The sequence below is a fragment of the Cheilinus undulatus genome, linkage group 18 (assembly GCF_018320785.1).
Source record: "Cheilinus undulatus linkage group 18, ASM1832078v1, whole genome shotgun sequence".
Lineage (NCBI taxonomy): Eukaryota > Metazoa > Chordata > Actinopteri > Labriformes > Labridae > Cheilinus > Cheilinus undulatus.
Window position 1 is genome coordinate 16,344,588 of NC_054882.1, and position 13,077 is coordinate 16,357,664.

Here is a 13,077-nt window from a genome sequence, read left to right on the forward strand (position 1 = left end):
GCTGCCCGTGTGCATTAAGCTGCTTGTTCATGAAAACAGCATCCTAGACTTTTCCTTCTCACTATCACCAACCATTTTTTCTCCTCTTCTTTTTAACTTCTTTCTCTTCCAGCAAATGAAATAAATTAACCTACTTTTCCTCCCTTGTATTCTCCTTGAATTCTCCCTATCCCACACTCTCAACCTCTTGCTCTCTCACCCTCTCTATTCTCCATCTCTCTCCCCAGTTCTCACCCCTAGTGCAGAAATTACCATCTTAAAATGAGAAAAAAAGAAAGAAGTAGTCTCGCCCACGCAAACGCAGCTCGACTTTATTTCAAACGCGGAGCCCTTGTTATTAAACGACCCACCAATAAAACCAAGCCGTTGAGGAATAAAAGAGCCAAAAGGAGCAGAGAAGTACAAAGACCTCCCTCCTCCCATCCCTCTCTAATGCTTTCTCTCTAATGCCTCTTTCAGCTCTATCTCGCCTCGTCTGGCTCCGTTCTCTTACACGCCGTCTTTGCTGGGAGAACTCCACCGCCTTGTAGAGTCTTGTAATGGGAAAACAAGTAAAAAAAAAAAAAAAAAAAAATCATTTTTTGTGCATGATTGCCAGACGATGCCAAGTTTTACTAAAGCAGCACCTGTTTTTCATAACTTAATACTCATTTAGAGGTGGGCACTGGGCTGCTGCATGGCTGTGGTGGGTATCCATGCCCCACTTTGACCCTATGTGCCCCTGGTGCCTTGTAAAAAGGGAGTAGGCCCATTTGCATTAGCCACCTAATGCTGCCATGGCTTTTCCGTGAGTACAGTATGTGTCCATGAACAGATATTTGGATGTGTAACAACTGCAAATGAAAATAAAACCTGCTACATCAGGGAGCCTGCTCTGTTTTACTGTGCCAATAATGAAAATATGTTTTTCCAAACGCTTCTCCCCCTCCAAAACAGATAAAATGGGATTATTATTACAGCATCAAGAAAGCAGCCAGATCAAATGAACTTAGCTGGTAGGGGGTGTTGGTAGGGGGGCTGGCACTTGGGATCTGACAACAGAGTCAATTCTGCTAATTAACTGCCAATTAGCGGTCCCTAAATGAGAGGGATCATGATGCCTGTGTTGGCAGCGCCCCGATAGTGTCTCTCTCACTCAGTCAGACTCTCATAGACACTCATAGATGCACGCATAAACACACAAACACAGCCGCAACCTCTCCACACTCCAGCTGTATATTTAGAAAGCCAGGGGGGCATAAGATGGCCACTGCCGGGAGTCCCTGGTTGGAGCCAAAAAAAGCCTGACATTTCCATCTGGGTCAAAGTTAGACAGATAACCAGCAACTTCAGTCAACTAGCCCACCAATGAGGAAGAAATGAAGAGACAGAAACATAAGGAGGGGAGAGAAAGGACCTCAAAAGTCTGTGAGAGATTCATGAGATTTAAATCCTCATGAAGAATGTGGAAAAACAGGCGGCTGGGCCGCCTTCATAGCTTTGTGTTACATTTGGAAAATATTAGTTATTATTTTGTATTTCATAATGTGCTCGCCCGCCAAAACCAGAGGATCATAAAAAAATCATAAAAATCATAAAAGCCAGTGTTCCTTAGTGTCTCATTGGACCGAGGAAGAGGGTGGAAAAAGCTTCGCTAAGTGGAGGAACAAATTTGGCTTTCGCTTTCTTGTTCAGAGATTTTTATAAATAAATGTGTTTGACCGTTACTAACAATCTGCATGTGAACCTGCAGACTCTGCTGGATAAATTAAAGCTTGAGAAGTCTGGAGAGGGAGGGAACATGAGGATCTGAGAGGGGATGGTAGCATGCTGTGAAGAGGGCTGCAGAGCAGTCAGTTTAGAGCTAGCTAAACTCGTTTATCTGCATGCTGCGCTGCAGCAGGATGCAATCTGGGAGGAGAATCTAGATTATATGTAGATAGGCTGAAGTTGAAAAGAGTTTAACAATTTAAAACTGCAGTATCCTTCTTTTGGGAACTTATTTTATTAAAACCACCTGTGCACACACTGCACAATTCAAAACTTATCAAGTGCATTTGTCCAATTTTTCAGAATTGCACATCCAATAAGCCACAGTAAACACACAAGACCTGATAAACATCTTATTCCATGACATGAAGCACTTAAAACAAGGCTAGTAATACGTAAAAATATCCAGATGTGTCAGATAAATGCGCATTATAAGTGCAATGATTAATGTTGAACATGAAATTGATCTTGACAAGCTGTCAGTCCGGCTGTGCAGCAGATTTTCAAGTATTTACAGGAGCTTCAAACCAAATAACAAGGCTAATGCATGCATATAGTAAATACATATTGAGTGACATGATGCCTAAAGGTGGAGTTTGTCCTCAAGATGAGGATAGAAAAACAATCAGTGCGCCATAGGCTGCAGAGATCCAGCTTATTTCATCTCCTCAGTGGGCACAGGCTTGGCGCCGTCGTCTGGCGGATATCCTTCCCTTATCATGTGACCTGTGCTCCGACAGGGGGCAAAGGTTGGCTGTGATCCGCCCCTGTGTCTTAATAACTCACTCATTGTATTCCTTTCTGCCGCTAATTAGAGCCTTTCCCCTGTGTGTGTCTGTGTCTATGCATGTATTCCCCCCTGGGCTGTAGAGAAGAGGCAGCGAGGTAAAAATAGAGTGTGGCTTATTGCCCTCTTTATTGTTATTAGTGCTCCAGTGGCACAGCAGTCAGTCATCATAGATGCCAAGAACTGACATATTCTCTCTCTCTCTCTCTCTCTCTCTCTCTCTCTCTCTCTCTCTTTCTCGTGGAAATGACCAACCGGCTGCCTGTGAGATGAGGGAATAATGAGGGGACGATTTCCTTCCTTTTTTTAGACGCTGTTTCTCTCAGTCATCTGTCATCCGCGTCATTTCTCAGGCCCGTGTAATAATCCTGCATGTTCTGCTTGCCGTGAATGTGTGCGGCGGGAAAGCAGGATAGTTTGTTGGCGTGTGCGTTTATGGCAGTGAGTGAGGCCACATCGTGCTGGGTCTGACGCTGACACATGAAAGGAATCGGTCAGGCCCCATTTAGCCCAGACTGATAGCGGGACAACAGGAGGGTGCTGAGGCAGGCGAATACGACGGCAGATACTGTAAACTCTTCTCCCCCTGAGAATAGACACCTGCCGTTTCACCTACTTCCTTTATCCCAGAATGCCGTGTGTGACATGGCCCTCACCTCTTCCTAACACAATCTTAAACAAATGCAATCACATGTTGGACCACTCCCCCGCTTCTGTTAGCATGACGCCAGTTGTCTCAGAGTAAACACGCTACTTAATGGTCAACTAATGGCGTCCTGACACACTGTATACACACATTACATCTCGTGCATGTTCTGGTTAAGCATGGGGTACCATTAGTTATAATGTGCATTATACGCACACGCATACAGAGGACGCTATTAACAGGATAATCAGGCCCTCCTCCTCATCTGTTCAACACCAAAGCACTGATATAGTGGACTTTAACCTTTTGCTTTGTTCCTTATTAGCATCACAGCACTAATGGGTTGTGGGTTACAAACAGGTGAAGCTAACAGCTAATGATATAATCCTAAAACCGAAGCTGGTGGAGTGCCCTGTCATAAAGGTTGTCAAAGTTTCCATACTTGTTGATACCAAACATTTTTAAACTGATGCATCTGCATTAATTCATTGATAGTAGTGAAAAAGCTGTGAAAAACTGTCGCTTTCAGTCATATTTAAACCCAAAGTAGCAAAAAGATAAAGAAAGAGAAAACTGTCTTAACGGCACAAAAGCACTGGCAATGTTTACAGAAGTTTGCCAGCATTTTCTTTGAAAAAGAAACAAAAAATTGCATGACAAGGGATGCCTTGAACTTGAGCAGGTAAAAGCGGTATGGGCTGATATTGCTCTTCTGACAAACATCAGCCACCATCAAATAATGTGGGCATAAATACATGTCAGCAGCCGACGTTAATCTGTAGTGTTGTATTAATTCAGTGCAGACACTTAGCACACCTAATGACTTATTCAGAGAAGAGATCTATTATTGGGCAGAAGATGTGACCTAATAAACAAGCTTCATAGTAAAAGACGACTGATGATAGGTACAAGTTTGGCTTGGTGGCTGGAGCGGGCACCCGTGTACAGATGCTGTGGTCGTTGATGCAGTTGTTGCAGGATCAATGTTTTCTTGGAGCTTTTTGGTGCATGTCTTCCCTACTCTCTCTCATCATGTTTCCTGTCTCTCCTCACCTATCTCATCATAATGGAGGTAAATGAGCCCAAAAAAATGTCCTTTAAAAAAAAGGACAGAAAATGTTTGCACTACAATAAAAGAAGTAAAAAACATCTGCACCAATGTCCGCATTCTGCTAAAGTGTAATATAAAACATCAAACATTACACTGGCCCTGATTTTTACAATCAGTGCATCCCTAAAGTAATAGAGTACTTGAATACTCAATGGGGGCATCATTATGTCATACGTGCACTCTAAATTTCTGGGTTCCTCTAACTTAATTCATGTGGTAAGAAATAATGACAAGTAAGAAAATAATACACAAAGGTGTAACTTTGAGTATCTTAGCACAGCAAGCTGGATTACAGCACAAACAAGTGCCTTACAACAGTGGAAACTCAAAAATAGTGTACATAAGACCTGTTAGCACCAGTTAGCAAGTGATGATACCAAAGTGGAAAAGACTAGCCTTATGGAAAGACAAGGCTTCACTGAGCTGATGGCGTTTGCCAAGCGTGAGTAAAAGCCATTGTCAAGGCTATGAGAGAAGAACGGATATATAAGGAAATAGCCGATAAAGTGACTGTTCCAATAGTATCAGGACAAGACTTCATCATGGAGTTGTGTTGAGAGCTATTTTGACCAAGCTTGGCTGGTTTTGGTCTGAGGGGGACTTAAAAGCAGTGAATGAATACATTTTCTCTTGTCTTATTCACCCTGCAGAGCTCAGTGTTGATGATTTCTTTAAATTCATGAAGTTAGCACTCCTGGTATCTGAGACTGATTATCTTGGTTGAAAAGACCATGTGTCTATCACTGATGTGCTCAGGAGAGCAGGTCAGCTGCTGGAGCAGCAGCTGCACTTCTACAGGCACCTGGCACGCTTTCTCAGGCCCGATCCAGCTCACGCATACTGGGTGCCCAGGACCCCATCGGCAGGACCAGAAATTAGGGGCGGCCATTTGCATGGATGGCCATCAGGAGGCCACAGCAGTGCAGGGCCAAGGTTGGCACAGCCAAGTGTCAAATCGGCATATGCTCTCATTCTGACCTGATCTGACTAATAACAGTCAGTTACGTAATCATGACTACTTCATTCAGAACTAAGATTTGAAGTAGTAGCAGCACAACACAGAAAACATAGGGGATTATGATTGGCTAGTACTTGGGTACCTTTACTGAGAACGCTTTAAAATCCAATCCTCAAAAAGAATCATTGGAGTTGTTGAAGATCAAAGTTTAAAATCTGGTATAGCAACAATCAGGTTGTCAGTGTTTGTTTCCTTAGAGTTCAGGTAAGCTGCAGGTAAACATGAAGGGAGGTGTAAGCTGGAGCGGATGGTCTGATAGGCTACGTTTGAGAGAGAGAGAGAGCATCATGCACTGTCTATTGACTATCGCACAGAGCACCCTTGTGCCCTCGCCGGGCCGCGATTGTGCCGGCGGACAAAGCCCTGATTCAGCACATCCTTTCCCCGAGGGAGAGCTCTGGAAACCGAAGACGGCGGCAGCCCACCCCCCCACTCCCACTCATCCTCTGCTTCTGTCTTTCCCCTACCTCTGTCTCTATCTCTCTCTCTCTCTTTGGCCAGTAACATGGCAGCGGTCGTGCATCAAAGAGAATCACAGAACAATGCAAGGGGCCAGCCAGGAATTTGAAGAGCTTTTTTTTGAAGGAAGCAGGAATTTCATACGATAGAGTAGGGCTGATGCGATACCAGAAACTTCGATATGATACTGCCAACATATTTGTGCAACTGAGACAATGTTAAAGGAACTTTTGGTTGAAAACATGCCAAAAAGATGTAGATTTATGTAGCTTTGGTGCTTATTGAAACACGCTTCTGAAAAGTATTAAAGAATTGCTTCTTTGACAACCTTATGGTTGAGTTCCATTACTTCCTGGGTGGACAAAAAACACAAAAAAAACAAGAAAAAGCAAGAAAACACCTCAATCAGAGCAATATGTTACTGTCCGGCCTTGAAAAGCACTAGAAATAGGAGGAAATGTTCAATTGCCTCAGTGTAAAATAGCCCAAAATGACCCAGAAAGCTCCAAAGATACAGCAGCCAGAGTCTAAGCCTCTCTAATGACTTTATTTGTGAAAATTGATTCCTGGTGTGTTTCTGTTAACATGCCTGCTGCAGCATTAAAACATGGCTCCATAACCACCTATGTTTACATGTGTGCGTGCTTGTTGTTCATAAGGATGTTACCCTGCATGAGATTCTCCGAGACCTCTTTATAAATGGATCTGAGGCATTTCAGCGCCAGGCTTGGATTTCATGGCCTCTGAGAAGGCAGCGGCTCTTCCTATATCTATCTCTGTCTCCGTCTATTTCTCCCTCTCCCTCTCTCTCTCCAGGTTTGCAGACTATTTCTGCATTAATCACCATGACACAGGCAAGGCAACTCAATTTTCTGCTCCTGTAGGTAAGGTGCGTGGCGTCCCGAAACGGTGGCACGAGGCATGAAACAGGCAAGCGGGGGCTAATCTTTGGTTACTGGTGTAATTGAAATGCTATCCACACTGTAGGGTGCATTAAAGTCTGATAACAGCGGTTCCTGTGGCCAATTTAAGTAGCTTGACTTCCCCTGGCTAGGAAGGAATAAAGAAAAGGGTGAGAGAGAAAGACAGAGAGAGAGAGGGAGAGAGTACGTCAGAATGATAGGGAGGGGGGGGGGGATGGTGAGGGTGGGGGCTGATAGATAAGGCTGACAAACCAGGCTAATTCTCCAGGCATGTTTCTCATTGTGATCCAGGAAAAATGAGAAAAAAATGTATCACAGAAACCAAAAAATCAATTGACCCTCGGGTGGCTTGTCAGGCTGTGAGTCTGATAAACCTAAAAGCTTCGTTAATGTCGGCCTGCCTGTACCCAACAGATAGAGCACTTTGTAAATGAACCGGCTTTGATAAATATATTAAGGAAAGCTGTGAATAAAAGGCGCAGACTTGTCATTTGTAAATAGAACCCCCGCTACATGGAATTAGAATGATAAAATGGGGTTCCATATAATTAAGTTTGTGTAAGACCTGAAATCCGTGCAAATACCTTGCCGGAAATTTGAAAGGAAGCTGTCAGTTCAATTAATCTGAACATCACCCTGAGAATGTACTGAACAAAATTAAGCTGCAGATAAAACCTGGGCTAGTATTTTGATAAGTAATTCCTGTATCATTTCTTTGCTTCTGTGATCATTTTATTTAATCCACCACCCCCAGTTATGTGCTAAGCCATCTACAAAGGCCCTGCTGGCCAGGCCACCGAAACCTTAATCCACCATATAGCTTCATGTAGAACAGGGAGGGGGTGTATGTCTTTTGTGGGGGCACCAGTGGCGATGCTAGCTAGGTATGGCTTTTTGGGATTGAAGGGGTGGGGTAGCTTATGATGCTTTTCCTTTCTCCTTTAAATATATCCCTGCCAGAACATGTGCGTCCCACCACAAAGACCGCTCTTTTGATAACAGCGGAACATCCTGCTTGGTTGTCGGTGTATGTGCGCTGCATGCGACAGGGAGGGCTGCACATAAACGGTTTTCACACTTGGCGGCGAGAGGGGAGGCAAAGGCTTTTTGAAAATGAAAGGCAGAGCGATGCTGGTGGTGGAGATAGGGCAGGCGGAAATCTTGACTCACCAGTTGTTTACTTGTAAGATGGTGAGGCCCGTGTCTTGGGCTAGCTGCTTCTTCTGCTCTTCAGATGGGTATGGGTGCTGCAGAAGAAACAGAAAGAGAGGCACACATTAACATAAGTATTCAGGGAACACATGCTCCGAGTCAGGTTTCTGGCTGTTGCCTATTACTGTATGTATTCAATATGTTCTCCTGTTTGTTGCATTGTGTAACCCAAGACTGCACCTTCTCCTGACCTCCACCCAACCCTGCCCCTCCCTTAGCACAGTATGGAGCACGCACGTGTCCACCCACACAGGATTCAGCGCTAAACCTGTCAGAGCTGGCCGAACAAGTTTGTCAAAACTGTCAAGCGTGATAACCCCCTTCTCGAAACCCCACCCCGCCCACACACAAACATATAGTGTACATATGCTCTGAACATACTCAGCTCGTGTGGTGTCTGAGAATCCGTTTATAAAAGCGAGCAGGAGAATGAGTGGGAGCAGATTTGCAGTGAATACATTTATCTTTCCTTGAATGTCTGACATGCATCCTGGTGGTGGCTCTTTCATAGAGAGCAGCTGAATACAAGCTAATGCTGAAAGAACAGAATGCTGTGAAATCTCCTCCACAGCCTGGCCAAGATTTTTACCTGAAAATGTAATTCTGCGACCCAGGCTGCAATGATACTATTTGTGTCAGGTCCAATCTAGAGAACATGGGCTGATATAAATGGCAGACCTTGGGCTGCCTCTCTCCCCCTGGGCTTGCTATGAAGCATGACAAAACAACAGTGATCGCTGGTGACAGATGTCTTTAAGGGCCAGATTAGGAGTCGGGGCGCACGCAAACGAAACAAATGAGACACTATGTGTTTCATTCAGCCGCATGCGTGTGCACAGAGAGTCGAAATATTCACAGACATGACACCTGCAAATCACAGTGCACAAAAATGCCTTTTTTAAAAGTGACACTTAAATCCTCCTCTGGTTTCAAGCTCCATTAACACACATTCTTCCCCCTCAAGGAAAACACCTTTAGCCTTATGACTTAAACCCTTTTTTCAGCTCTGTTCCTCCTCCACGCTCACTAAGGAAGCTTCATAAAGGCTGCTAATGTCTGCGTTAATTGAATTCAGTTCTAACATGAAATGATAACAGTTCCTCAAGAACTATTTTCTCATTTGCTGCTGGAATGATGAATGTAAGTGAAGTCGCATATCTTCTTTCTTTCTTTCAGGTAGCATTGTCTCTCTAAATGTGGTCGCTTTTAATTAAAGGAGAGATGAAAAAATGGTCGGAGGAATGTACTCAATTAATAACAAACAAGCCTGAGATTGGACAAATAATAAGTCCCGGCTGTAGAGGGGGATTAATCTGATTTGCACTTGTGTATGTAGTTCCTTTTAATATGCTAAAATCATTAACAAAGAAAAGATGATAAAGCTTGCATAGAAATGCTTTCTTTGATTGCTAGGTGCTGACATTTCCTTGGCAAAGGAAGATGCTGCAATTCTTCTCTAACCCCGGCGTGCGTGTACAGAGGGGTGTGTAAACATGTCAAAAGAACAGATACACACATTGACATCCTCATGTGCCGGTGCGTAATAAGAGCTCTCCCTCCCCCTTACACTCTTGGCGTTTTCACATCAGCTCTGACCTCGGTCAGCATCAAAACATGCTTGCGTTATATCAGGCTTCCTCCCACTCATTTTCATACGCAAACAGAAACACAAACTGAGATGATGTGGTTCGGAGGTGTGCGAGGAGAGAGAGCGGTCTAAATTGGAAATGGGAGTGGGTCATCTACATTGTATTAAGGCTTCCTCAGCCTCTCAGGCCCGGACCCGGTCATCAATCGCGTACTGTCAGCCAGAGCTCGCTTTAGCTCGGTGATAAATACGCCGGCCAGCGGCATAGCTCGTCCGGCAGCCACCACGTAATGAATGGTTTGAACAAACAAGAAAGATGTCTCATCAAGGAGAGTGGGGACGTTAAAGCCCCCCTCGCACACAAAACCCCTGAGTAAGGAGATTTACTCCGACCACATAGACACGACACTAAAAAAAAATCCTATTTGGTTGAGCTCATATCCCTCCAAGCCTTTTACTCACTCCCAGACTCCTTTGCATCCTATGTCAGGCTACATCGTCCTCTGCTGCCCCCGTGCACTGACAAACATACACAGGAAATTCCCCCTTCAACACAACTTCACTCTGTCTTAGAAACGGCCTGATCCAGTTGGAAATATTACACAGATTACACTGAAAACTGTCTACATTTTACCCAGATCTCAAACACCAGTTAAAACAGAGCCACAGCTGAATCCCTTGTCTTGGATGCTTTATCAAACACTTGCCAGATAACAATTAAACCCAATCCAATTATAGATATATTTGCAGACCTATATGAACAACATCACAAATTAAAACGGCTCTGCTCAAAAGATGCACCCTGGGTTTGTCACGCTGCATGCACTGACTTTCCAGGGAGCGCGCGGCAAGAAATCCCAGTATGGATAGATTCATTTATGACAATGCATATTGAATAGAGTTCTAAAGCAATTAATCCATAGTATGAATCTAAAGGAGGGTGCAACAAGCCTTATTCTATAAAGGAGGCAGCTGGGGTGGAGGACATTAAGCCTTGCCAGCACCAGTAGAGTGCTGCAGCCGCATTAATGCAAGCAGGGATTAGTGAGAAGTATGTCATATTTAAATTCACAGCTGTATTGAGAGAAAGAGCTGTGATTGGCTGTGGGAAGATTGGAGGTGATAATTGGGATCAGCCGGCTATCACCTGATCATGTCTGGGCGTTGACTCCTGTGTCCTGCATGAACTAACATTCAGCTTCATCTTTTAATCAACTTAGAAAAGTCTTCTATTTATGCATAGGCAGGGTCAACTCCATGGAGTCTGTAATATTGGATTTCTGCATGTTTTTACAGTGCTACAGAAGGGAGAAAATAACAGAAACTTGTGTTTTTAAAATTCCACTGGTTGCCACAATTATTATCAGAGGTGACAGTAACAATCTAGAATCTGATTGATGGTGCTCGTTTTACACACTGCACCTTTCACAACGACCTGTCACAACGAGTGAAACCGCATGGACATCAGCTATGGAAGCACGGGATAGATTCAAGTTGAATAAGCTAAACCATGGCATAACTAGACCAAACCGGATGGTTTTATGGAAACTGACCATACATGAGCGTTGTGACAACATTTGTCCAGACTTTAGACAGAGGATTTTCTAATTCCTGCCTGCCGCCGTTCCTCCATGAGCTTTCAAACTATTTTTGTCTGAATATTTTACTACTTTCAGAACACATAAGTAGCTTAAGAATGCTTTTATTTTTGCAGCTCTAAACATGGCCTTTTAGTTGCATTTTTATGTGCAGAAATCCCTTCTTGCTCCCCACCTGGAGTCCTCTGCTGCTGTGTGAAATCATCTGCAAAGAACCATTTGCAAACTATAGTATAAAGATAAACAGTAAGATCATAACATTTTGCTGTGGTGCTGTGCATTTGGGTCTGTACTAGTGCACATTAAATTGATCAATAGGTGGTACTTTAGTTGAAAAATTAGCCTCCCTTGTCCAATTCTATACTTATTTAAAGGTGTATTCAATTTATTTGTTTTCTCTGTTTTATATATTTGCTGATTTTCTCATTTTGCATTGTTTTGGGTGTCAGTGGAGACAACTAGGGTTGTAATTTTTTAAGCTTATCCTGTTTGTTTTTCTGCAAAAGGAGAAAAATTATAGAGTATGGAAAAAAAAGAAAATGGCCCCTTACTCGACTCCCTCACCTCTCCCTTAACCCCCTCCCTGTCTCCATCACACACACTTTTTACGGCTGTGACTGCAGCCCACCCACACTTTACGCTGTGGCAGCTTTCCTCAAAGCATGGTGAATTCTCAGCCACAGAAAATGGTGTGTGGGGTGGCAATCGTAACACACACACACACAAACAGAAACGGACGTGAGAAGTGAGTCGGCATGGTGGGCCTTGTGGTTACAAGGCTGCAGCAGCCGTGAAATTGGAGAACGGCTGTTTAGACCTCTGAGTAACCTCTTGATGTTAATTGCCCCGGTAGAAAATATGAAACTAAATCACCCAATAGGAAAAAATCATATTCAAAAGCGCTTAAATTGTGACTTAATATTACACAAAACACATAAAGTCAGAGAGCTTAATGGTTTTCTTCCCAGAGATGTCCTTCTGTACTCTCAGGAGACTGTATGACATGCTTATTTAATGGATGAAACACAAACACAGAGCAAGATCAAAGATGGTATTGATAATCTCCCCCACTTGCTTTGGATCCGCTCAATATGTTCAGTTACAAACACCAAGGCCAATATCCTTAAAAGAGGATTGACCGCAAAACGTAAAACAGCCGGTCTATAAATAATTAGAGCCAGAAATGAGCAACCTCAATTTGCTGTGCGCGATCGAAACGGCTCTGTTAATTATGCCTGAGCCTGTTAATGGCACGACTGTGCACTTTTTCTGATGCACACATGTCGTCCAATTCTAATCTGACCTGGAAATGTGCAGCCAAACATCAACACAAACACATAAACACAGGTGGATCACACTCTGCCAGTCAGAGAGAATCGAGTTCTCTCTCTCTCTCTCTCTCCCTGTGTATGTGTGAGTTAGCGACTGCTGGCTAAATTACAGGGTGTGATGCTCTCTGTGCTCTCTGATAGTGCTGGATGTAATGGCCCCTGTGGTTGCAGAACATTACAAGCTAAAGGTAGCTCCATCATCCACTGTGCGCACTCCTTAAACCCCCCCTGAGCCCAGCTTGGCGTTTCACCGTTCACAATAACCACATCTACAGCCGGACACACTCTCGCTTCACGCCGCACACACCTTTTCTTCGCCCACTCCTGCTCTGCTCCCATCCACACTCCCTCAACATCCAGCTTCGCCATACATCACATTCATACTCTCCTGACACCTATTTGCTGCCGTCGTCAAATCCCACAGCCCGATCATTATCCCTGCAGCTCCATTCTCGACCCCCCCCCCGCCCAACCCACCCACCGCTTCACCCGACCTGCAGCCCCCTCGCCTGAGAGGGCTGGCGGACCCCATTGATGAATGACATCATCACCGTGTGACATGAGTTATAGAGCTAGGTCGCGAGGTTGCAGTGGCTTGCAAAACCTATTCCATGCTAATGACTCCCTGGAAATCACAGGCCATTGGCTGTTTACC

General features: G+C 44.1%; 1 protein-coding gene across 6 annotated transcripts in view; it reads right to left on the reverse strand.

Annotated features, from left to right (window-relative positions):
* Window positions 1-13,077, reverse strand: part of meis2a (Meis homeobox 2a) — a 275,413-nt gene that overhangs the window by 23,170 nt on the left and 239,166 nt on the right. For all 6 annotated transcript variants that reach the window (XM_041812277.1, XM_041812278.1, XM_041812279.1 and 3 more), the window contains one exon: window positions 7,864-7,940. In XM_041812277.1, coding sequence (XP_041668211.1) covers window positions 7,864-7,940 — 77 coding nt within the window. The remainder of the gene's footprint in view (window positions 1-7,863; window positions 7,941-13,077) is intronic.